This window comes from Salvelinus alpinus, chromosome 2, assembly GCF_045679555.1.
Source record: "Salvelinus alpinus chromosome 2, SLU_Salpinus.1, whole genome shotgun sequence".
Classification (NCBI taxonomy): domain Eukaryota; kingdom Metazoa; phylum Chordata; class Actinopteri; order Salmoniformes; family Salmonidae; genus Salvelinus; species Salvelinus alpinus.
In genome coordinates this window covers 75,716,738-75,744,237 of record NC_092087.1, presented here as the reverse complement: position 1 = coordinate 75,744,237, position 27,500 = coordinate 75,716,738, and the positions used below count along the sequence as shown (strand labels likewise).

Sequence of the window (27,500 nt, the reverse complement as noted above, 5' to 3'; positions counted from 1 at the left end):
TAACCCTAATTTATAAGACAGTTCTTATTTGATTAATGGTGCTCAGACCCATCTATGTGAAGCTAGCCACAATAAGGATTAGCCACAATAGTGGACTTTGCAGTTAGCCTTCAAAATAAAAGTATGTCATTGACAGTGACGCAAATTAATACAAATAGTCGCATTATGCCATAAATGAATAGATCATGCTAAACGAGGTTGGAATGTTGTTTTATAAAATCAACAAAAGACAATAATTTGTTAATTTGACAAAAATCTGTTGAAATCACACTGGACGTATTATACTTTAGCATTGCATTGGGGCCATACTTATTTCACTGTACAGCCTTACCTATGGATTGTGAATCAATGACATGTGGTATCCGTCTACTCAGTGACACCCAGAGAACATTAGCATCGTAGCTCTTATTGCGGGACTCTGAAACAACTGTGAATTGAACCACATTTTTTGTCAACCTTTGTGTATTGAACAGTATTCCAGAGGAAAAACAATACAGCGTGGATGTTTTGGAGTCTGATAACTCAGAGGAGAACGTTGGGAAAAAATATATTGGGTATTGAGTAGACTGATACCCCATTTCATTGCTTCACATTCCAGCCTTGTTTAACATTATCTCGTCTAAATATGGCATGAATTGTAACCTTATGCATCACTTTCAAAGAGGTATTTTTATTTTGAAGGCAAACCGCAAACGCCACTATTGTGCCTAATCCTTATTGTGGCTAGCTTCACAACACATAACCCGGTCAGGTCGAGCCAGATGAACTAGCCAGATGAAGCTAGCTGGCTACTTGTAACGTTAGCTTTAGGCAACAGGGTTAAGTAGCTGGCTAGCTATTTATTTTCATGAACTGAAATTCAATTTCAATAGGCGAACAACAAGTGGCTACCTAACTAATACTTACTCACAAGGATTCCTAAATCATTGCTAAGAATAGTGAAAATGACTGCATTGTTTTCAGACTGGTTGTATTGGTGCTATCTAGGTACCAAGATAAAGATAGCTAGCTACCCCAGAAGTTGCAGACGAACAAATAATGCTTTATTACCAACGCGGTATTGTAAACACACCGTTCGTGGCCGGTGTTTGCTGTTGGCAGACTTTTTTGTACAGCTTTGACAGTGCTATTGATAGTAGTGGTGGTGCTTGGCTTGCACGTACAAATTCAGAACACACAACATTATATAATAGAACTGTGTTATTTGACGTGTCAAATAGTGTTATTGTCAAATAGTGTTTTTTGACGTGTATTTGTTTGACACGCAAAGACCCAAACGGCGTTCCATGGTATGTCATGATGCTAATAGCAGTGACACTATTACTGTGTTACTCCGGTAGGGCAACATCTGAACAATAGCGCTCTTGGTAACGTTAGTGTGTACCGGTGCTCGACCAGTCACGAAAGCCAACGTCACCCACGACAGAGAACGGTCGATTGTCAAGGGCAATGAATTCCATTATCTTGGCGTTAACGGATTTCGCCTTTGAGTTGTATCGCTGAAATTTTCTTACTATTTCAAATGGCTACTCGACTTGTTGACTGCTCGATCCACACAGCAGACATTGTGGGCTAGGTTAGGAATGCTGTGTTGCATGTGTCCTGCAAAAGTTTATGTGGCGTCGTGATGTCATGTACCTACGTTATATAGGTATGCACGACAGTTTTGACATCGTTTTTTCACATCGGCGTGAAACTAGACATCGGGCCAATACCGATGTTGGCATTTTCAGCTAATATCGTCCGATTCGACGGTATATTGTGCATCCCTAGTTTCCACCTCATTTTGTGGGCAGTGTGCACATAGCCTGTCTTCTCTTGAGAGCCAGGTCGGCCTGCTGCAGCCTTTCTCAATAGCAAGGCTATGCTCACTGAGTCTATACATAGTCAAAGCTTTCCTTAAGTTTGGGTCAGTCACAGTGGTCAGGTTTTCTGCTGCTGTATATTCTCTGTTTAGGGCCAAATATCATTCTAGCTTGCTCAGTTTTTTTATTAATTCTTTCCAATGTGTCAAGTAATTATCTTTTTGTTTTCTCATGATTTTGTTGGGTCTAATTGTGTTGCTGTTCTGGGGCTCTGTGGGGTCTGTTTGTGTTTGTGAACAGAGCCCCAGGACCAGCTTGCTTAGGGGACTCTTCTCCAGGTTCATCTCTCTGTAGGTGATGACTTTGTTATGGAAGGTTTGGGAATCGCTTCCTTTTAGGTGGTTGTAGAATTCTCTCTCTCTTTCTTTCTGACTTGTTAACCAAGTACAGTAATGACTCTCTTCCCCTTCTCTCTCCCTCTCATTTTTCCGATAGGCATCACTCCCGTCTCTCCCTCCCTCCCTGTATTTCCATAGCGTTCTTTGTCATCTCTGGCCTTGCTCCAGGCTTTTCGTCTTTTGGTAATGTCTGTTAGTCTGTAAGCCGGGTGGATGGATATCTTTTGAGATATACCGAGGAGGAAATCGCCTCGCTGCCTTCTCTAAAGGACCTTGGAGTGTTTCGATTACATCCCAAAGGGCACCCTACTACAAAAGTAGTGCACTTTGTAGAGAATAGGGTGCCATTTGGGATTCCAACCTTATTTCGTCTCTGTCCTGAAATCTTGCATCGTCTCACACTAACTACATACTATACATACAAACATGACCTCCCCCTCTAGGACACACTATAGTGTCTGTCAGCATACATATTAATGACAGGCAGCCAATAGAAACACACCACATCTTGGACTGTATGGTTTGTGTACAGCTTTAGAGCTGGAGGTGGAGCCATGCGGCTCAGTTGGTAGCCCCATGGTGCTTGCAACACCAGGGTTGGGGGTTCAATTCCCATGGGGGACCAGTAAGAAAATGTATGAGAAATGCATATACTCAATACTGTTGGATAAGAGCTCTACTAAATGACTACATTTAAAAAAATATATAATACAACCAGCCAAAAATCGAGTGTGTTTTCAAATATCCTGTCTGTGCACTTCTGTGTCTATATACATTGATACTAACTGTGTGCTGGCCCTGGGTCAAATGTGGCGTTCTGATGTGTTGACAAAGATGCATTTGCACTGAGACCAGCGGTTTCCTGTGACCTGTAGCAGCTGTTGTTGTCATGTCTAAAACAGTTACAGATGAATAGATGCCTTAGGTGATTAGAATTATATGATTTACACATGTGTGTGTGTGAGCGTGCATGCGTGGATGCTCATGGGCTTGCGTACATGCACGTGCGTGTGCATGAGTAATACCAACCACGCATATCTTACTCCATAACCCTCCCACCATCCATCACAAGCTGTCCATCAAAGATTGAAATGCTACTGACAGGCTACAGCTATAATGTTGAAATGCAGGCTGATGGACAACAGACACTGTCCTGTTGAAAGTCAACTGCAGTTGTTACTGATAGTCTGTAAATAGTTTGTAGAGCATCTACAGATTATCCAAATCAAGTGTTACCAAAGAAACAACATTTCCCGCTCCAAATAACCCCGGTGAACACTTTTTGATAGAGAAGCCATCTCCCCTCCATTGCGACATCCGTTGTCCCCTCTCCGTTGATTAATACGACCCAGGGCATAGCTAAGCAGCTCCAACCCTCTTAATATAATACTCAGACAACCTCCATCCTTCATGTTCCTTCATTATCTTCCAAATTTAGCCTGGGTGAGTCGGCGGGCTAGAGATAGATTCTCGCCATCTAACCGTCTAACCGTCCGCTCAGCGACCAACCCACTCCATAGTCTTGATGAATGGGGTCCTTAGCTATTTTGGGGTGACAGGGGGATTGCCTGCATAGATATCAGAGGGGATAAATGTCCCCTTCTGCGTTTTACTGGCCGGCTTTGTCTTTTTCAGGCTTTCTGTGGCAAAGCGAGAGTTACAATGTTATAGTACAGTAATATATCGACGAGAGCTGCTGGATTTCCTGAACAAGTTTTAAAAAACATTTTTTTTAAGTTCTGAAGTTTGAAGTTTGAGTGTCAATTTGTCTCTACAGTCTTTTGTTGTTGTTTAGTTTAGTTCTGCCTGATCTGACCGTAACTCGATTCCTCTGTGAATTTAAAGCCGGCTTGATTCTCCGCCCAATGTAATTGAATTCAAACTCTGTACCTCTTTCAGCCTTTGACTTAAAATGACTGTTATATAGGCTGTTTTGATTGCATTTGATTGGAAAAAGAAAGATCCTTCTACCACAGTAGTAGAGAGATATGGCATATTGGTTCCTTCCCAGTGAGCACAAGACATTGAAAATACGTCTTTTCAACCAAAACGACATCTTTTCTACCAGAAATACATTCTTTCCACATATTTCTCTCATAGGGCTATCTCATCAGAGTTAAACAATGTCAGTGACAGTCTGTCCCTCCCCTCCCTCCCCAAATGCTCTCCAATGCCAGTCCTTTCATTACACGGCTGAGAATAGGTGTCTGGCCACCTCATTATCAACCTCCCCCGCTATCATTAATACACGTTTGCCCAGAGGGAGATTGAGGGGGATTTCGGTGGTTGGCTGGGGCGCTGGCTGGCTGGAGGGCTGCTTTATCGATATGTCACCGAGAGACGAGGTCGGGGATGAGGATAAACAGTGGTGATCGATGAGGAGGTCGTTGGAAATTGGGACGCTGAACTAAACTTCGTAGAGCATTGTCTCCCTCAAAGTCCAAAGAGACTTTATTTGCTCTGTTGGGGGGCTAATGCCTGTTATTAGATAGCAGGGAGAGAGAGAGATAGCAGGGAGAGAGAGAGATAGCAGAGAGAGAGAGAGAGAGAGAGAGAGAGAGAGAGAGAGAGAGAGAGAGAGAGAGAGAGAGAGAGAGAGAGAGAGAGAGAGAGAGAGAGAGAGAGAGAGAGAGAGAGAGAGAGAGAGAGAGAGAGAGAGAGAGAGAGAGAGAGAGAGAGAGAGAGAGAGAGAGAGAGAGAGAGAGAGACTTTTCAAGTCAGGCCAGAGGAATCAATAAACCTCCAAATGGCACAGATCAATCTTTGACATTGCTGGCCTCATACAGTCTCATACGACGCCAGTCTCCCACAGTACTCCACTTCTGGGGATGATTGGGCTTGAGTAAGAAGATGAGGCTAAATTGAGGTAGTGAGGATGAATCGTCTGTCTGAAGGGAAGACAGACTTTTACATCGGTCCATCTGTCTGTATTGCTAATGTGACACCAGATTGTGTGTCCCAGTTTGTGACTGGCCTTGAATGTGGCCAGAGAGTGTTCTGAGGTGAACAAGTCATTGTGTACATACACATAGTATATCTGAGGGGCATGGAAATGTCCATTCTTGCATTGAACACAACTTGTTTCTTCACATCATTTACAACTGAAGCATTACTGTTGCTGAGCCAGATCACAGTATGAATGATCCCCCAAGTTTTACCATGTAGGGAGATGATACCTGAGTCCCAAATGGCACCCTATTCCCTACATAGTGCACTACTTTTACCAGGGTCCATTGTAGGATGTACCCATAACGTGACATTTGGAGTGGCTCAGTCACCAGATGGAGCTCCTCCAGTCTTGGAGTCTCCAGTGCTCCTAGCTTGACGTCGGCCCTGGTTCAATTAGTACCCAGATGTTCAAGTGTCTTTCTGTGGAAAAGTGAGTGTCAACATTGAACAAGCCAATTTCGTTGGTTACTTTGTCGGTTTTAATGGCGCTCTTTAAAAGTTGTGGCGGGGGCTGGGGCACGTCAGCACGTCAGCTTCGCACACCTGCTGTGGAGAGAGGGAGGGAGAGAGACACATAGAGAGAGAGAAGGGGGGAAAGAGAGCGGGAGAGAGAAAGAGCTGGGATTTCTGTTAATGCGACTCTGTGCAGCCAATGGCAATGTCCGCTTCAGGTATAATGCTGGGAGCCACTTGTGGATTTGATCCCTCTAACGCAGTTCCACCGCTGACACCGTGAACACTACCGTTATGTGGATGTCTGCTAAAGAGAGAGCGATTTTTTACCTTTATTTAACTGGGCAAGTCAGTTCAAAACAAATTCTTATTTACAATGACGGCCTGCCTCTGCCAAACCCTAACCCGGACGACTCTGGGCCAATTGTGCGCCACCCTATGGGACTCCAAATCACGTCCGGTTGTGATAAGCCTGGAATCGAACCAGGGTCTGTAGTGACGCCTCTAGCACTGAGATGCAGGCCGCTGCGCCACTCGGGAGCCCAAAAGTAGATAGGATAGAGAGAAAGAGAGTAGGAAAAATAGTCACTTGCCAAGGTCCCTAACTGTAGTGAACAACACTCCAATGACAACCCAGCTGAGGTCCATAAACTGTGGGAGGCCTAAATATCAGACTGCCACACTTGTAAAGAGAACATCATTAAAGCATTGAAGTCCCCCTTGACTTTCCATTACACATTCTTCTTGTTTAGGTTTCGGTTGATGGCGTTTTGATTCGTGCTCTTTAGATGTCGCCATTGAAATGCGAGGGCGGGCGAGCATGGCAAAATGGAGGGATTCAACTTTTACATGTTTCGTCACTTTGTCTCTGCAGCGTCTCTCTGTTGTGTGTTTTTAAAGAGAGGGTCGTTAAAGTCCCTAAACTTTCCATTACACATGCAGTTTGGCTTTGGATAATGCCTCTCTGGACGTCTTGAAATGAGGATTGCATAGAAATACAATACCATAGCCTAAGATATTAGCCTACAACTCTAATGTTGTCTGCTTTAGGGCTGGTTTCCTGAACCCAGATTCAGCCTACAACTCTAATGTTGTCTGCTTAGGGCTGGTTTCCTGAACCCAGATTCAGACTACAACTCTAATGTTGTCTGCTTTAGGGCTGGTTTCCTGAACCCAGATTCAGACTACAACTCTAATGTTGTCTGCTTAGGGCTGGTTTTCTGAACCCAGATTCAGACTACAACTCTAATGTTGTCTGCTTAGGGCTGGTTTCCTGAACCCAGATTCAGACTACAACTCTAATGTTGTCTGCTTAGGGCTGGTTTCCTGAACCCAGATTCAGACTACAACTCTAATGTTGTCTGCTTTAGGGCTGGTTTCCTGAACCCAGATTCAGCCTACAACTCTAATGTTGTCTGCTTAGGGCTGGTTTCCTGAACCCAGATTCAGCCTACAACTCTAATGTTGTCTGCTTTAGGGCTGGTTTCCTGAACCCAGATTCAGCCTACAACTCTAATGTTGTCTGCTTAGGGCTGGTTTCCTGAACCCAGATTCAGCCTACTCCAGGACTAAAATGTATGCTCAATAGAAGATCATGTCAATTGAAAGCAGGAGTATTAGGTTGAATCTGGCTCTGGGAAATCAGCCATTAACCTCTCTAGGGTACGTGAGACGTTAGCTTCCCACCTCTTCAACAGCCAGTGAAAGTCCAGGGCGCCAAATTCAAAACAACAGAAATCCCATAATTATAATTCCTCAACATACATGTATTTTACACCATTTTAAAGATACACTTGTTGTAAATCCAGCCACAGTGTCCGATTTCAAAAATGCTTTACGACGAAAGCAAACCAAACGATTATGTTAGGCGAGTTTCTATTCACAGAATAACACAGCCATTTTTCCAGCCAAAGAGAATATTCACAAAAAGCAGAAATATAGATAGAATTAATCACTAACCTTTGATGTTCTTCATCAGATGACACTCATAGGACTTCATTTTACACAATACATGTATGTTTTGTTCGGTAAAGTTCATATTTATAACCAAAACTCTGAGTTTACATTGGCACCTTACGTTCAGAAGTCACAAAACATCCTTTGATTTTGCAGAGAGCCACATCAATTTACAGGAATACTCATAATAAACATTGCTAAAAGATACAACAGTTATGTATGGAATTTTAGATGCACTTCTCCTTAATGCAACCGCTGTGTCAGATTTCATAAAAGCTTTACGGAAAAAGCAACCATGCAATAATCTGAGTCGGCGCTCAGAGCCCAATCAAGACACCAATATAGCCGCCATATTATGGAGTCAACAGAAGTCAGAAGTAACAATATAAACATTCACTTACCTTTGATGATCTTCATCAGAATGCACTCCCAGGAATCCCAGTTCCACAATAAATGTTCACTTTGTTCGATAATGTCCATCATTTATGTCCAAATTCCTCCTTGTTGTTCTAGCGTTCAGTACACTTTCCAAACTCACGACGCGCGGGCAGATCCAGCGGAAAGTACGGACGAAAAGTTAAAAAAGTTATATTACAGTCCGTAAAAACATGACAAACGAAGTATTGAATCAATATTTAGGATGTTTTTAACATAATTCTTCAATAATGTTCCAACCGGAGTATTCCTGTGTCTTCAGAATTGCGATGGAACAGAGCTCGCTCTCACGTGAACGCGCATGGTCAGAGCATGTTCAGGTCATAGCAGACCTGACTCAATCCTCTCTCCTTCGGCCCCACTAAACAGTAGAGGCATCAGACAAGGTTCCAACGACTGTTGACATCTAGTGGAAGCCTTAGGAAGTGCAACATTACCAATATCCCACTGTATCTTCAATAGGAAAGTTGAAAATCGACCAACCTCAGATTTCTCACTTCCTGGTTAGATTTTTTCTCAGGTTTTTGCCTGCCTGGTGAGTTCTGTTATACTCACAGGCATCATTCAAACAGTTTTAGAAACGTCAGAGTGTTTTCTATCAAAATCTACTAATAATATGCATATTCTAGCTTTTATGGCTTTGTAGCAGGCCGTTTACTCTGGGCATGCTTTTCATCCGGACGTGAAAATACTGCCCCCTACCCCAAAGAAGTTTTAAGAGTCTCTCTGTTGTATTAAGAACTGTGAAAGGAGACATGCCAGTAGCTACATCCATTGCCGGTTCTCTGTTTCGCTTGTATTTTTTATTGTATTTTTGTCTCACCCCAGCTGTTTGGCCATCATTTCCAGTATGTATGTATGTGTGTGTGTGTGTGTGTGTGTGTGTGTGTGTGTGTGTGTGTGTGTGTGTGTGTGTGTGTGTGTGTGTGTGTGTGTGTGTGTGTGTGTGTGTGTGTGTGTGTGTGTGTGTGTGTGTGTGTGTGTGTGTGTGTGCGCGTGCATGTCAGTGAAAAATATCATTAGACGAAGCGTGACGCACTGAGTCCATCTGCTATTTTGTTAATTATCATTTTTATTCCAGTGGGAATTGGGGCAAGAGGGGGGAGAATTGTGTTACACAACGCAAAAGCAAGCTAGAGGCGAGAAGCCAGCTTTCAAAAAACGAGAAATAGACAAAAACAATGACACTCAGATACGTTGGCGTTATCTAGTCACTTCAAATAGACACAAGTTTGGTCCTGACCTCAGTTACGAGGGCCAGAACACATTCATTTGTTGAATCAATTGTGACCCACACAGTCTGTAGCAGCTAATAACACCCATAGTAAATCTTATCTATCATGTAAAGTCAATTGAATTGTATTCACTGGCCTTTCAGATTCAGGTGTATTGCAGAAGAAGCAATTGAAGAGTGATGCACGGTTCTGTAGGTCTAGGGATGATTTGATCATAGGTAGAAGCAGCAGGACCTGGCCTCAGTTGATCGTGGGAAGGGCACAATGTGCGTCTGGTAGAGTGCACCAATTAACACCTTGTTTCAAACTCAATTACCAGAGACGCACCACTCCACAGGTATGAGCTGGTTGGCCTCTTGCCCCTCAGTGTGAGTGGGTCTGCTATACTGTAGGCTTCACAGCTATCCCGGGTGAGTAGGGTGTGTGTAGATGCTCGGTCGATGCGTGCGTTTATCTGTCACTGGCTGCACTCTATGTGGCCAGCGACAGGTGACCTCATAAATCAAACGCAAAATGGAATGGAGGAAAATACTGTGGGAAAGGTACACATGGATAATAACAATTGGACAATCCAAACAAAAGTGTTTTAGCGTAAGTGTCCTCAATCAATTCAACTGGGGTTAATTTAACTTTGCTACGGTGCGTGTTGCTTTATTACCTCATGGGACCGCTGTCTAGCAGAGCTAGTCTCTAAAGTTCAGCAGGAACGAATGAAGTGTTTTATTTAATGCCGTTGTCAAGCAGTAAAACGTAAACCCTTTTTATATCCAGTGGCCCAGGAAAATACAATAGGCTTTAAGGAACTTCAGAGTTAACTGGGGTGTGGTGACGTCTGATGGCAGGGGAATGTGCAGTGCTTTGAAAACGTGACTCTTCGAGACCAGAAAGACTCACTAAAAGCTGATGAAAGAGATCGGGAGAGACACAGAGAGACACAGAGAGACACAGAGAGACAGAGAGAGAGAGAGAGAGAGAGAGAGAGAGAGAGAGAGAGAGAGAGAGAGAGAGAGAGAGAGAGAGAGAGAGAGAGAGAGAGAGAGAGAGAGAGAGAGAGAGAGAGAGAGAGAGAGAGAGAGAGAGAGAGAGAGAGAGAGAGAGAGAGAGAGAGAACAGACGAGACAGACAAACACGAGACACGAGCGTGATAATATTTTTTACAAAAATGTACAGAAATCCAGTAGCAGTTCAACCAGCCTTCTCAGTTTGTACACTTCCTATGGAGAGCAGAAATTGACAAGGATCATTAAGGTGGAGAGCAGAAATTGACAAGGATCATTAAGGTGGAGAGCAGAAATTGACAAGGATCATTAAGGTCTAGGGATGTTAACGGTAAACAGTTCACCGGTTAGCTGCTGAAAACACATTTGACCAGTCATGCTTTTCGTCTATAGGTTTATTAACATAATTGAGTGGATTTTGTATTGGCGAGTGTGTATTTTCGTTACTCGTCATGCATTTGTATTCATCACGTGCACAGCATACAGAGCTTAGTTTGAGGAGAGGAATAGCCTATCACCTGTCAGACAGCGACAGAGAAGCTTGTCAAAAGCTGGCACTGGAGTGAAATGTGCTTTTGTTAATCCAGTCATTGCGCAACAGCTAATAATTCTAAATGCAATCGCATGTTAAAAACTGTTTCGATGGCCACGATTAAAAAGAGCTACTATTTTTATTTCTCAATATCAACTCGATTATAAAGCACGCCGCCCATTCGAGTGCATAGGCTATAGTCAACGGAAGGCAGGCTATCAACGCTGTAAGGTTCTGCTTAACTTTTCTTAGTCAACCTTGTGTTCTTTTTCTTCGTGTTCTTGAACGTAGCCTGTCTTTCATTTGTGTTCATTGATTTCACCTGTGTTCGTTTCTCACCTGGTCTCATCAGCTCCCTATTTAATTAAGTTCTTTCTGTTTGTATGGTTGTGAGGTATTGTTTGTTTTCGACTGCCTACCTGTGTTTGACCATTCCCTGCCTGTGACCACGATTCCTGCCTTCTACGAAGGCTAAATAAACATCTGCCGCGCTCTGTGCATGAATCTACACCTTTTTCTCCCTGAGTATTCATTACGAGCGCGTCCCCCAGCATTTTGCAATGTGAGGCAGTGTAATTGTTCGAAACTTGAACGTTTTACGTCACTTCAAATAATGAGGCATGTTTTACCTTTCTTCAAAGTAGCCTTGCCAAAATTAATCTATAGAAATATGGAGGCAATTATTTTATAAAGACTTCCTCATGCCATTAACCAGCATTTCTCTTCTGTTTCATATCAACTTTCTTTCGTTGTCCAGAAGCCAAAGTCCCAATCCTAGTCATATTAGCTACCCATCATAGTAGTTGCTATTAGATTCCCCATCTTTCTAAGTTTCTAATTGAGATTTCATCTCTGTCAAATGGAACCGCTCACGTTAGGAGCACTGTTCAGAACTGTGTTTCCCCGCCAATTGCATTTTGGGAAATGACATTAGCTGCTTCATTACAGGAGCTGCATGGTCAATAATAGGCTATAGCCTTTTGACTGTAAGGCTTCTCGTGCGTGTTCTCGTGCTGAAAGGTGTTGTGGGAAAACATGTGCTTCGAACAGTTCAGGTCGGCGTTACGCCAACAACAAGAAACGCGCCTCATGAAAATCTTCACGCCATAGATTGCCTTTGTCTCAGTATATTAAGGGATGCTGCTGAACACAGCATGGTCTCACACAGGAGCCGGCAGTAAAACAACGATGGTTCTGCACAGCAGCTATGAGTCCATCCGTCTCCCTTCACACGGGGAAAAGAAGAGGAGGAGATGTAAGGGAGAAAGGGAGGGAAAAGCTTGGCAGGCGGCAGGGGGATCGCTGTTATCTGTCAGCACACTCATCTGTTCCAGGCCTTTTAAAGATGTCAGCAGGGGATGGGAGAGAGCGTTGAGTTTAGTGAGGACGATTATGGTATACTGTACACACTATGATCTACACACACACACACACACACACACACACACACACACACACACACACACACACACACACACACACACACACACACACACACACACACACACACACACACACACACACACACACACACACACACACTCGTTCTCTCTCTCTGTATCTCTCTCTCTCTCTCTCCCTCTCTCCCTATCTCTCTGTCTCTCTCTCCCTAATCTCTGTATCTCTCTCTCTCTCTCTTTCTCTCTTTGAATGTGTTATGTTTAGCCTTATTATGTCCATGCTGTGGAACGCTAGCTCAGCATGAGCTCTGCGTCTGCAAAACACAGTCACTTAGCGCTACCCGCTAAAGTTAAGAGGGCTAATTAGCATTAAATGGTAGCCCAGTGGTGCTATCACAGTAACCAGTGCTACACTACGCTAGCCTACTCTAGCTAGCTAATTGCGTTCGCTAAGTCCAGTCTCTTCTAACCTACTCAGCCTCTCTCTCTCAAGGGGTTTCTGAAGAGAAGGACGTCTTGTATCAATGTAATGGGAGTGAGGAGATACAATATTTTCTCCCTGCTGGTTGCCAAACTCACAGACACGCACGCACACACACACACACACACACACACACACACACACACACACACACACACACACACACACACACACACACACACACACACACACACACACACACACACACACACATTCACACACACACACACACACACACACACACACACACACACACACACACACACACACACATTCACACACACACACACACACACACACACACACACACACACACGCACCCCCCCCCCCCCCCCCCCACCCGACACACACACACACTCTTGAGATGTACCAGAGTGCCTCCTGGCCCGGACCTTTAAAGACCAGACTGCATCATGGAAATTGCTCTGTGGTCTTTACTCTTTACTCCAGTAGTGGTGGTAGTGTTGTCTGTCTGCCGTTTACAATCCTCCTCACTGACAGAGACAGTCATTTCCCGGCCAGGCTTACTGTCAGAGTCCTTACCCTTTACCAACGGAGAGCTACCATATAGCTCCTACTGACACACACACACACACACACTTCACGTCTTTCACTGTCACTGTTCAACAGCACACACACACACACACACTCTAATTGTCAGTGGTTTATGAAATGTCTTTTATAAACTCGTATGCGTAGAAGACAGTAGACAGGCTTGGCAGTGTCACTGTCACTTATCTGTGTGTGTGGAGGGGGGGGGGGGGGTGGGGGGCAGTTAGGGGTTAGGTAAATAGGATGTTGAATGAAAATACATTTTAGGTCCCCACGAGGTTAGAAGAACATAAAATGTGTGTGTGTGTACGTGTGTACGTGTGTGTACGTGTGTGTACGTGTGTACGTGTGTGTACGTGTGTGTACGTGTATGCATCCATGTGTTTCTGACGGATTCGATACCACTTTCTTACTTGTTGTTCAGCTGAGCTAACTTTACCATTTTGACAACAAGCAATTGAACTAAATTGTAAAGGCAACTGCCTCAGAGCATCTCTCCCATGTTGAATACGGCTGTGTGATCTCCATAGAATGCTATAGGATGACGCATCTTAACCCGATGACGCCCCAACCCCATGTATGTCTATTGGAATGTGCCGAGTACATTTAGAATCCCTGTCTTCTCTGGAATAGACCAACACAGTAGGGGGTGTTATTTGAGGAATGCTAGGAGACATACAGTACATGACTGGGCGTCTGACTGTGTAAAGGCCTGCTCGGCACAGGACCTCATCGGGTGGATCAGAGGTCATGAGGTCACAACCTTTAGGTTACAAGGACCATCAAAATAAATTCCCAGACTAAGTAAGTCATCCAAGGAGACTGAAGAGTCACTAGATAATGGATGTATTCTTGGTGCTCACCTTTGAATGTGCTCAGTATTATAGTGCAAAGGAATTAACGGGCAATGAAATTAAATGAAACGATGCTGACTTTCCGAATGAAGCCAATGGTGATTGACATTCTAGTCAAGATGATTAAGCAATAAATTTTCGGCACAAATTGCTTAACTGCAACCCTGGCCTAGAGACTTGATTCCCTTGATGATAAGGTCAATCAATGATCCTAATATTTTGCGACTACAATGAAGATGACAAAGACCATATTTCCACTGTTGCTAATTTCTCCTAATAGAGTAGAGTAACTTCCTGTTGGAAATGAAAGAGGAACACCTGGTCTGTGGTCAGTGTTATGAAGTAGTTGCTAAGATAATAAGCTGTCTGTTTTGATCTGTCCATTAGATACGCTCCCAGGCACATAAACAGTGGCGTTAGTTAATATAGACTTGGCAAGATGACACACACACACACTGCCTCTGTCTCTCTTACACTTTTATGAGCGATCACACACACACTGCCTCTGTCTCTCTTGCACTTTTATGGGCGATCTCACACACACACACACAGAGAAAAAGTCTCCAGACCGTCCAGACAGACAGTATTTTTATGAGCAGACATAGATTTTATTAGGTTTTGGGTTACTCTTTCGACTCCTAGTCTGCTCATAAAGGTGTTAAGGATGATACTGGCCTGACAGTAATATGACTTGAGCTTCCTCTCTTGGCTGCCTCAAGTTTATATCAAAGAGAAGGTGAGAAGTTAGCCCATGTGTTTATAATACATCCGTTACACTGGCAAGGCTATCTGAGACGACTGTCTTGTGACCAAACCGTCCAGGTATGAGCCCTAACCTGGATGACCCTTGAACTTTGACCCTAGCTGGCACTGTCCAATGATGATCCATCTTACTAGACATACATCCAATGACAATCCATCTTACTAGACAGACATCCAATGACAGTTGAGAATCTAGGCTGTCAGAATGAGATTTTAAGTTGTAGGCAACTGCCAGAGACAGTCATGAGTAAACATTATTTTATCCTTGATTGGATGGCCACACATTGAAAACAGAACATATAGATAGATGATACATCAAGAACTCATGAAGGATTTTGGTGGTCACACATTTCAGCACCATGGACAGCATAGCGGTAGTTGCAGACGCTCTTATCCAGAGCAACTAGGGTTAAGTGACTTGCTCAAGGGCACATTGACAGATTGTTCACCTAGTCGGCTCAGGGATTCGAACCAGCAACCTTTCAGTTACTGGCCCAATGCTGTTAACCGCTAGGCTGCCTGCCACTCATTTATCCTAGGGAGCTGGCTGTACTGATGGCATATGTATCCATGTCATGATGACACACACACACACACACACACACACACACACACACACACACACACACACACACACACACACACACACACACACACACACACACACACACACACACACACACACACACACACACACACACACACTGACACACTGACACATACACACACATTAGGCAATAAATAGTAATTAGCTTTCAGTCTGTCTCTAATGAACTGTAGCCTGTGGGAAAATGTGAGACATATTTCTCCGAATTCTTCCTCATTGACTCTAAATCGAGTGTGTGATGCTCAAGGCAATACATCCTCAACACAATCATATATATATATATAGTCTCCACTGTTACCTATACATGCAATTCACTCTGCCCTGTACAACGAGGAGAGATCGAGATAAAGACTTGAAAGAAAGGACAAAGTGCCATCCAAGGTTGTGTGTCAACTCCTGCCTGCTCAGTCCTTACACATACTGTATACATCCATATACTCATCTTACCATGTTCTACCCTTCTGAGAGGAGAGAAATGGAGAGACAAAATACTTGAAAGAAAGAGAAAGTGACATCCAAGGTTGACTCTGCCTGCCCCAGTGCCCAATCCTTACAATGATATAGAATACAGTGATATTTCCTGTGTCTCGCAGTAGTGTATACGGTCAAGAGCAATTCACCCTCTCCTGTGCTAAGAGAAGAAGAATAGATGGGAAACAATGCCATCCAAGGTTCTGACCTCTTGCCCCTACTGTATACAGCATCTACTTTCTACTCACTCTATCCTATGCTAAGAGAGGTGTATTGGAAAGAAGACAGCGCCATCCAAGGTTACTATGGAACACAACCTCTGCCTACCCAATCCTTACAATCGTATATACAATACAAACGTGCAGTATTTGCGGTGTACATGTTTTTCTAAGGTTTCTACTCCAACTTTTCTGGTAGTGTTGTTTGGAATCCGTACAAACAACACTACCAGACCTTCGTGTTACCACAGATATCCACTGAGAGCCTGACAACACGACTGATTGGGAGACAAACAAACGCAGACGTCTGCTTTTTGCTGCAAATCTAATTCAAAATGAGGATGATTGGGTGTAATGTAGCCAGTACGACAGACCCCAGTGCTTGGACATTAGTCATTTCCTTGGCACTCTGGTTCAAAACAAATCAATTAAATGATACAAAATAGACAAGCACTTACTGCCAGCTACTGCTCGGTGATGATGGGCTTCTGTGTGTGCGTGTGTGTGTGTGTGTGCGTGTGTGTGTGTGTGCGTGCGTGTGCAAGTCCCCACTCCCAAATCTTTATTTACTCTGGGGCTCTCTTTAGAAGGTTAAGGGCAGTTCTGTGTTCTGTTGGAGCTGTGAGGGCTGTGACAGACTCCAGATACAAGCTCCGCGTCCCAAATGGCACCCTATTCCCTATCTAGTGCACCATACTACGTAGGGAATAGGGTGCAATATGGGACAGTCACCCGCTACAACAGTATGTGACACGAGGGAACTGAGGCCTGCAGAGAGGACGGGGAGGCGGCGGCAAAGTAATTAGGGAAGATCGTTCAGTGATAAACAACCTTGCCTGTTTTTCATAACTAATTAATTGTTTTTCATTAAAATATTTCATAAATGGTTCTATTTGTTTTGAAAAGAGAGACATTGGTGTTTATTATAGTTAGATAAGGAGGAACTCTGAAAACCTTGTTTAGCAGCCACTCAGAAATTCTCCTTTAGAGATCTTGACAAGAGAGAGAGTGGAGGAAAACTTATGAGGCCAGCTGTCCTTTCCAGTTGACAGCTACATGATACTTGTCAGCGCACACATTCACCAGTCCAGACATATGCACAATTGATTAACTTCCCAAGTACTCAAAACTTTTAAATACTCCAACTTCAAACTGATTCATTAGGATGTACAGTTGAAGTCGGAAGTTTACATACACCTTAGCCAAATTCATTTAAACTCAGTTTTTCACAATTCCTGACATTTAATCTTAGTAAAAATTCCCTGTCTTAGGTCAGTTAGGATCACCACTTTATTTTAAGAATGTGAAATGTCAGAATAATAGTAGAGAGAAGGATTTATTTCAGCTTTTATTTCTTTCATCACATTCCCAGTGGGTCAGACGTTTACATACATTCAATTAGTATTTGGCAGCATTGCCTTTAAATTGTTTAACTTGGGTCAAATGTTTCAGATAGCCTTCCACAAGCTTCCCACAATACGTTGGGTGACCTTTTGCCCATTCCTCCTGACAGAGCTGGTGTAACTGAGTCAGGTTTGTAGGCCTCCTTGCTCGCACACACTTTTTCAGTTCGGCGCACACATTTTCTATAGGATTGAGGTCAGGGCTTTGTGATGGCCACTCCAATACCTTGACATTGTTGTCCTTAAGCCAGTTTGCCACATCTTTGGAAGTATGCTTGGGGTCATTGTCCGTTTGGAAGACCAAGCTTTAACTTCCTGACTGATGTCTTGAGATGTTGCTTCAATATATCCACATAATTTTCCTCCCTCATGATGCCATCTATTTTGTGAAGTGCACCAGTCCCTCCTGCAGCAAAGCACCCCCACAACATGATGCTGCCACCCCTGTTCTTCACAGTTGGGATGGTTTTCTTCGGCTTGCAAGCCTCCACCTTTTTCCTCCAAACATAACGATGGTCATTATGGCCAAACAGTTCTATTTTTGTTTCATCAGACCAGAGGACATTACTCCAAAAAGTACAATATTTGTCCCCATGTGCAGTCGCAAACCGTAGTCTGGCTTTTTTATGGCGATTTTGGAGCCATGGCTTCTTCCTTGCTGAGCGGCCTTTCAGGTTAGGTCGATATAGGACTCGTTTTACTGTGGATATAGATACTTTTGTACCTGTTTCCTCCAGAATCTTCACAAGGTAATTTGCTGTTGTTCTGGGATTGATTTGCACTTTTCGCACCAAAGTACGTTAATCTCTAGGAGACAGAACGCGTCTCCTTCTTGAGCGGTATGACGGCTGCGGGGTCCCATGGTGTTTATACTTGCATACTATTGTTTGTACAGATGAACGTGGTACCTTCAGGCGTTTGGAACTTGCTCCCAAGGATGAACCAGACCTGTGGATGTATACAATTTTTTTTCTGAGGTCTTGGCTGATTTCTTTTGATTTTTCCATGATGTCACGCAGAGGCACTGAATTTGAAGGTAAGCCTTGAAATACATCCACAGGTACACCTCCAATGTCAATTAGCCTATCAGAAGCTTCTAAAGCCGTGACATCATTTTCTGGAATTTTCCAAGCTGTTTAAAGGCACAGTCAACTTAGTGTATGTAAACTTCTTACGCACTGGAATTGTGATGCAGTGAGTTATAAGTGAAATAATCTGTCCGTAAACAATTGTTGGAAAAATTACTTGTCATGCACAAAGTAGATGTTCTAACCGACTTGCCAAAACTATAGTTTGTTAACAAGAAATTTGTGGAGTGGTTGAAAGACGTCAACCTAAGTGTATGTAAACTTCCCACTTCAACTGTATTTTTTTATGTAAAAACACTAAAACGTTAAATACTCAAACTTGAAAAGGAATACTTTTTATATAGCCTCTTGGGTTACATACAAAGCCTTCTACTTCCTGACTCCTCACAGAAGGAGGAGAGCGTATTGGACGACAGATGTCGAGGGTTAAATCGAAATAACCACATAACCATCTATCCCTCCTCTGGCTATGGAAAACGGCAACCTCTGTTTGGGCTCCCTCTTGGAGTCAAAGGTCAGATCGGGGCCGGGGTCACATCAGCTTGGTCAGCTAGAGGTCGGCTGGGGTTCGCGATCCGCACAGGACGCCCACCCTTTTCACACAGACGCTGCTCAGAAGCTCAGAGTCTGGAAGTCACCCCCCTGACCCGCTTGGCCATGCGTTTCAACTTTTAAAGGTTCTTCATCTTCTTTCATCTTAGTGATGATTTAGGGCCTAGCCTACGGGCACCAGGGGACGGCTTAATAGTCTCTAGCCTCTCATCATCCATACTCCATAGGCTACAGCTGTGGAGAAGGGAGAGGGAAGAGAAGGGTGGTGGCTGGACGGGGGGAACGGTAGAGGAAGATGTAGTAACATCTTGTGCACCATAGTTGGGGTTCTTGATGATAGACCTTATTGGGGTTCTTGATGATAGTTTGCATTTCTGAATGTCACTCTCAAATATTGACTGAGAAGGAAGAGAAGGGAGGTCGGGGGACATGAGAGGAAGTTGTAGCGACATATTGGCTGACCTTATTAGGATGGTTTCTAATTGTTTACATGTTGTGAATGCCACTGTCATCACACTGGAATGCCTCTTCTATCTAAACTCAGTGTTCAGTTTCTATCTTCATAGCCAGACACCATGTTCTCTCTGTTGTTATCCTGGAGAACCTAGACAATTAGCATGCGAGGCTAATCTCTCCCCTACAGCGGTGTTGGGTCAACAGTGCTTTGTCTTTGTTATGACTCACCACCCGCTGGGCTCAGACATCTTTTCAGCATCTAGTTTGGATTTCAATTCTGTTGACTTGTCAACTAGTTGGATATAGGTTCAAATAGGCGTCATTCCGTTGCGTTGATGACTTTTTGCAAAATCCAATCAGTTTCCCACGTTGATTCAACGTCGTCACATTGAATTTGGGGGTTGAAATGACGTGGAAACAACGTTGATTCAGCCAGTTTTTGCCCAGTGGATACTGAAATGAAACACTTTTACTAGTTTCAATAGTCCTGCTTCGCAGGAAAATCAAGATACTATAGTTTCAATGATAATCCTGGAAAGACAAAGGGAATAAGTCATTTGGCATCCAAAGCCCCTATCTTAGCCTTTCCCCCACAAACTCCATAGGCACAGCCAAGCTTTAAGACGGAGCTCAATCCTGATCAAACACAGATGTTTCTCTCACCATTTAACACAAAAGATATCTATAACTCTAAATCCGATTGCTCGTCATTTTGCCATTGATGCTACTTGGAAGGCCATTGGCCCACCTCATATTTCAGAGTTATTTGATGGAAAAATGAAAGATCGTATCATTATGAAGGTGGAAGATTATCAAAGACTGTGGTTCTTTGCAGAAAGAGGTAGGGAAAGGAGCCTGGGTATGGGTCGGATATTTCTGCTTGTCCAGTCCAGCGACGGTGCATGTTTCAAGCTAGTCACGTTAGCATCAATAATGAGATAAGGCATTTCCTGACCAAACTGCCATGTTCTCCTTCTGTTTCATATGGCTCTGGATAAATGTGTTTATGATTTCTCTCTTTTTTTGTCCTGTAGGTTCGTCCTGGTCTTCGGTTGCTTGGTCCTGTCTGTGTTCTCCACCATTCCGGCTCACCAGGACTTCTCTTCCGACTGTCTGCTCATCCTGGTGAGAAACTGGTTGAAACTAGGCACGTGTTCTGACACAGACGCGGAAGCTGTTCATCCGCGTGCCTGTTTACAAAGAGTGCAGTGATAGGTGACACTGTGGGTAGCAGAGAGCAACAGGCAAATACAAAGCGGTGAAGTGTGTTGACCTTTCAATCTAACTCCTCTTTGCACAACTAGATTTCTGTTAGTAATTAGGTAAGAGGATATGAATACATTCTGGTATCAGGAAGTCCATCGGATCAATTGGGAACACTTCTCTGTTTTCCCATCATCTAGTCATTTGATAGTGAATAAAGCAGATTCAAACGGACTTAACCGAGTTAAGAACCCTAGTGATGCAGAGCTCTCTCTTGCTACGTATGTGGTCCTTATAGGAAAAATTGATACAGTCCAAGGTTCACGCGTTGTCTCCATATTGAGTTTAGTCATTTGATCCGGGGCCAACATTGATTTCTTCATCTACACTCTTAGAAAAAGCGTTCAAAAAGGGTTCTTCGGATGTCCCCATAGGAGAACCCTTTTTGGTTTCGGGTAGAACCCTTTTGGGTTGCATGTAGAACTGTCTGCAACCAAAAAGAGTATGGGGGCAGCCCAGTTGTAGATAGTGTACTGTTATTGAAATGCTGCTAGCAGGTCACTACCTACTAACCGTACCCTGCGATGAGTCAGCACCATACTGTTACAGCAGACTTGAGGCCCACGTCTCTGTATTGCCCTGTTGTTGATGTTGACAGTCATTTACATTGTTGCTGAAATATATTGATATATGAAGCGTTATTGTTCAGCAACTGGGAAATAGAAGAGAGAGAGAGAGAGAGAGAGAGAGAGAGAGAGAGAGAGAGAGAGAGAGAGAGAGAGAGAGAGAGAGAGAGAGAGAGAGAGAGAGAGAGAGAGAGAGAGAGAGAGAGAGAGAGAGAGAGAGAGAGAGAGAGAGAGAGAGAGAGAGAGAGAGAGAGAGAGACTCATTCAAATAATCAAAGATCACAAACATCCTAGTACTTTTGAAAATATAGAGAGTCTGGCACTGCTCTGGGGCAAGTACAGATAAGGCAACATCCAGTTGGTAGTATAGTGAGATTCAATACGACTATGAATCCCTGTGGGAGATTAGGATGGTTAGTGGTATATGTCATTTTGTAGCCTGGGTGGGCCAGTGACAGTCAATGCGTAGGCCCATCCTTCTGTGCTAGGCAAGTATCTCCATGACAGATAGGAAGAGGGATATCCGCGGATTATCCGAGGAGAAGATGAATCCCTTTATCAAAGCTGGATTCATACTGGATGTCTCCACTCAATAACATAGCCTCTCCAAATTAAATCAGTGTCAACACGATTCCAGTCGCTACTCTGAAAACTAGAGATTTGAAACAGCATTCATGCTCATTTAAAAATCTCATTGCATCCATATGCCTCTTTTAGACCACACTTGCTAGGGACATTATCTTGGATTAGCATCAGCTGAATTTGAATCATGGTATACTGGGAGCAAATGCTAGCTAGCTAATGTTGTGCCAAATGCAGTGAATGTAGTGATATAATTGACTATGTTGACTCAGTGTTGACATTTAGCATACTAATGGTGCATTAGCATAGTTTAGGTTGACACTGAATTCAATGGTATGACATTATATACATGCTGCTCACAGGAAGTAGACCACTTTAAGTCATCATTCATTTAAATCATGAATCTGTTTCAATGTCAAGAAAAAACATGCCACTTTAATATGTTATGATATGTTGGAAATTGGATGATTAATAATTTCTAGTACTTTCAATACAATGATGAAACTGATATAAACAGTTAGAACTATCTACAAGTGTGACACCTATTTGTAGTTTTATAGCGATTGCTCAGTCATTGTGTATCATTTTCCCCTGACTTCCCGTTTTGTCACTTCCTGTAGGAGTTTGTGATGATCGTGGTGTTTGGGCTGGAGTACATCATCAGGATCTGGTCGGCCGGCTGCTGCTGTCGCTACAGAGGATGGCAGGGTCGCCTCCGTTTCGCCCGGAAGCCTTTCTGTGTCATAGGTGAGCTATAGACTAGATGAGTTATAAACACTTTAGGAATGTTTTTTCGAGGGATGAAAAACGTTTACAACCTTCAGTTGATGGTTCAGTAATGAGAAGTGTTTTCAAGTTAAAGAGTTTTACAGGTTTTACATTGACTTTTTCCTCTTTTATGACAATTGATGACCTCTCAGTTACTTTATTTCCGACTTAAAAGCGAGAAGTCAGTTTCCTGACTGCAAATCAATATGGCTATTCACTAATTGCTGGAGTTTAACCATAGGAATGTGACTTCCGAGTTCAAAGAGACCTACGAGTAAAAGGATATGCAGTGTAATTGACCATAGGAACACACAAACACAATAGACCGTAGTCCTCTGGCTTGATGTTTTAGCTGTGGTGTTTGAGGCTCTTGTGATTCTTAACAGGAGATTTCGGGTCGACTGACTATGTAAATAGGCCTCTCCGTTAACCCGTCTTCAATTCTTTCCAGCGTTTAGACATATTCATCTGCCCTTCTCAGACGGCCGCCATACTTCAGGGAGGGAGAGTAGAGGCTTACCAGTCACTCTAAGTCATCAGAGCTAGCATCATCATGCTCTCTGAGCTGGCTAATGTCATGTCGAGAGAGAGAGCGGGAGAGAGGGATAAAGAGAGTGAGAGAGAGAGAGAGGGAAACAGAGCTAGAAAGCGAGAGAGATACAGAAATTAGACCATTAGAATTTGACCATGAATTTCATGAACTATGAAATTTACATTTACATTTACATTTAAGTCATTTAGCAGACGCTCTTATCCAGAGCGACTTACAAATTGGTGCATTCACCTTATGATATCCAGTGGAACAACCACTTTACAATAGTGCATCTAACTCTTTTAAGGGGGGGGGGGTTAGAAGGATTACTTTATCCTATCCTAGGTATTCCTTAAAGAGGTGGGGTTTCAGGTGTCTCCGGAAGGTGGTGATTGACTCCGCTGACCTGGCGTCGTGAGGGAGTTTGTTCCACCATTGGGGTGCCAGAGCAGCGAACAGTTTTGACTGGGCTGAGCGGGAACTGTAATTCCTCAGAGGTAGGGAGGCGAGCAGGCCAGAGGTGGATGAACGCAGTGCCCTTGTTTGGGTGTAGGGCCTGATCAGAGCCTGAAGGTACGGAGGTGCCGTTCCCCTCACAGCTCCGTAGGCAAGCACCATGGTCTTGTAGCGGATGCGAGCTTCAACTGGAAGCCAGTGGAGAGAGCGGAGGAGCGGGGTGACGTGAGAGAACTTGGGAAGGTTGAACACCAGACGGGCTGCGGCGTTCTGGATGAGTTGTAGGGGTTTAATGGCACAGGCAGGGAGCCCAGCCAACAGCGAGTTGCAGTAATCCAGACGGGAGATGACAAGTGCCTGGATTAGGACCTGCGCCGCTTCCTGTGTGAGGCAGGGTCGTACTCTGCGAATGTTGTAGAGCATGAACCTACAGGAACGGGTCACCGCCTTGATGTTAGTTGAGAACGACAGGGTGTCGTCCAGGATCACGCCAAGGTTCTTAGCACTCTGGGAGGAGGACACAATGGAGTTGTCAACCGTGATGGCGAGATCATGGAACGGGCAGTCCTTCCCCGGGAGGAAGAGCAGCTCCGTCTTGCCGAGGTTCAGCTTGAGGTGGTGATCCGTCATCCACACTGATATGTCTGCCAGACATGCAGAGATGCGATTCGCCACCTGGTTATCAGAAGGGGGAAAGGAGAAGATTAATTGTGTGTCGTCAGCATAGCAATGATAGGAGAGACCATGTGAGGATATGACAGAGCCAAGTGACTTGGTGTATAGCGAGAATAGGAGAGGGCCTAGAACAGAGCCCTGGGGGACACCAGTGGTGAGAGCACGTGGTGCGGAGACAGATTCTCGCCACGCCACCTGGTAGGAGCGACCTGTCAGGTAGGACGCAATCCAAGCGTGGGCCGCGCCGGAGATGCCCAACTCGGAGAGGGTGGAGAGGAGGATCTGATGGTTCACAGTATCAAAGGCAGACGATAGGTCTAGAAGGATGAGAGCAGAGGAGAGAGAGTTAGCTTTAGCAGTGCGGAGCGCCTCCGTGACACAGAGAAGAGCAGTCTCAGTTGAATGACTAGTCTTGAAACCTGACTGATTTGGATCAAGAAGGTCATTCTGAGAGAGATAGCAGGAGAGCTGGCCAAGGACGGCACGTTCAAGAGTTTTGGAGAGAAAAGAAAGAAGGGATACTGGTCTGTAGTTGTTGACATCGGAGGGATCGAGTGTAGGTTTTTTCAGAAGGGGTGCAACTCTCGCTCTCTTGAAGACGGAAGGGACGTAGCCAGCGGTCAAGGATGAGTTGATGAGCGAAATAACACATATGGAATCATGTAGTAACCAGAAAAGTGTTAATCAGATCAAAATATATTTTATATTTGAGATTCTTCAAATAGCCCGCCTTTGCCTTGATGACAGCTTTGCACACTCTTGGCATTCTCTCAACCAGCTTCACAAGAAACAACTGTACACAGGCCAATAACTAGATACTCTGAATAGAGACAGTTAAGGCTGAACTAGATATTCTGAATAGAGACGGTTAAGGCTTATTAACTAGACACTGAATAGAGACTGTTAAGGCTCAACTAGATACTCTGAATAGAGACGGTTAAGGCTCAACTAGACACTCTGAATAGAGACAGTTAAGGCTCAACTAGATACTCTGAATAGAGACAGTTAAGGCTCAACTAGATACTCTGAATAGAGACGGTTAAGGCTCAACTAGACACTCTGAATAGAGACAGTTAAGGCTCAACTAGATACTCTGAATAGAGACGGTTAAGGCTCAACTAGACACTCTGAATAGAGACAGTTAAGGCTCAACTAGATACTCTGAATAGAGACAGTTAAGGCTCAACTAGACACTCTGAATAGAGACTGTTAAGGCTGAACTAGATACTCTGAATAGAGACTGTTAAGGCTGAACTAGATACTCTGAATAGAGACTGTTAAGGCTGAACTAGATACTCTGAAAAGAGACTGTTAAGGCTCAACTAGATACTCTGAATAGAGACGGTTAAGGCTTATTAACTAGACACTCTGAATAGAGACTGTTAAGGCTGAACTAGATACTCTGAATAGAGACTGTTAAGGCTGAACTAGATACTCTGAATAGAGACTGTTAAGGCTGAACTAGATACTCTGAATAGAGACGGTTAAGGCTTATTAACTAGACACTCTGAATAGAGACTGTTAAGGCTGAACTAGATACTCTGAATAGAGACTGTTAAGGCTGAACTAGATACTCTGAATAGAGACTGTTAAGGCTGAACTAGATACTCTGAATAGAGACTGTTAAGGCTCAACTAGATACTCTGAATAGAGACTGTTAAGGCTGAACTAGATACTCTGAATAGAGACAGTTAAGGCTGAACTAGATACTCTGAATAGAGACTGTTAAGGCTGAACTAGATACTCTGAATAGAGACGGTTAAGGCTCAACTAGACACTCTGAATAGAGACTGTTAAGGCTCAACTAGATACTCTGAATAGAGACTGTTAAGGCTGAACTAGATACTCTGAATAGAGACTGTTAAGGCTGAACTAGATACTCTGAATAGAGATGGTTAAGGCTGAACTAAATACTCCGAATAGAGACTGTTAAGGCTCAACTAGATACTCTGAATAGAGACGGTTAAGGCTTATTAACTAGACACTGAATAGAGACGGTTAAGGCTTATTAACTAGACACTCTGAATAGAGACTGTTAAGGCTCAACTAGATACTCTGAATAGAGACGGTTAAGGCTTATTAACTAGACACTCTGAATAGAGACAGTTAAGGCTCAACTAGATACTCTGAATAGAGACGGTTAAGGCTTATTAACTAGACACTCTGAATAGAGACAGTTAAGGCTCAACTAGATACTCTGAATAGAGACGGTTAAGGCTTATTAACTAGACACTCTGAATAGAGACAGTTAAGGCTCAACTAGATACTCTGAATAGAGACGGTTAAGGCTCAACTAGACACTCTGAATAGAGACTGTTAAGGCTCAACTAGATACTCTGAATAGAGACTGTTAAGGCTGAACTAGATACTCCGAATAGAGACTGTTAAGGCTGAACTAGATACTCTGAATAGAGACTGTTAAGGCTGAACTAGATACTCTGAATAGAGACTGTTAAGGCTGAACTAGATACTCTGAATAGAGACTGTTAAGGCTGAACTAGATACTCTGAATAGAGATGGTTAAGGCTGAACTAAATACTCCGAATAGAGACTGTTAAGGCTCAACTAGATACTCTGAATAGAGACGGTTAAGGCTTATTAACTAGACACTGAATAGAGACGGTTAAGGCTCAACTAGATACTCCGAATAGAGACTGTTAAGGCTGAACTTGATACTCCGAATGGAGATGGTTAAGGCTCAACTAGATACTCCGAATGGAGACTGTTAAGGCTGGCTGTAATATGCTGTTTGGGTGTGTCCTCCTCTGGCCTCTCCTCTTTTTAATTATTTGTCAGTCTTAATCCTGTTTCCTAAGCTGCTTACCCCTTTCCCCTCCTAGCCAAAACACACACCCTAGGATACCTCTCCAATCATCCCTCTATCAAAACACGTAGGGTCACTGACTGGACACAATCCCCCTCCCACTTCCACTACAAGTAGCCACTACGAATAAAACCTATTTTACTGGTTAGACACTATGAAGTATGGCCATCATGAATAATTTAAGCATTGCTGTTACTTTATCATAATTTATTGTCTGTTTCTCTCTGTA

The 27,500-nt window shown here is 43.6% G+C and overlaps 1 protein-coding gene across 5 annotated transcripts in view; it reads left to right on the top strand.

The window, feature by feature from the left end:
- Positions 1-27,500, top strand: part of LOC139567751 (potassium voltage-gated channel subfamily KQT member 5-like) — a 146,344-nt gene that overhangs the window by 85,350 nt on the left and 33,494 nt on the right. For all 5 annotated transcript variants that reach the window (XM_071389216.1, XM_071389217.1, XM_071389218.1 and 2 more), the window contains exons 2-3: positions 20,640-20,730; positions 22,637-22,763. In XM_071389216.1, the coding sequence (XP_071245317.1) occupies positions 20,640-20,730; positions 22,637-22,763 (218 nt within the window). The remainder of the gene's footprint in view (positions 1-20,639; positions 20,731-22,636; positions 22,764-27,500) is intronic.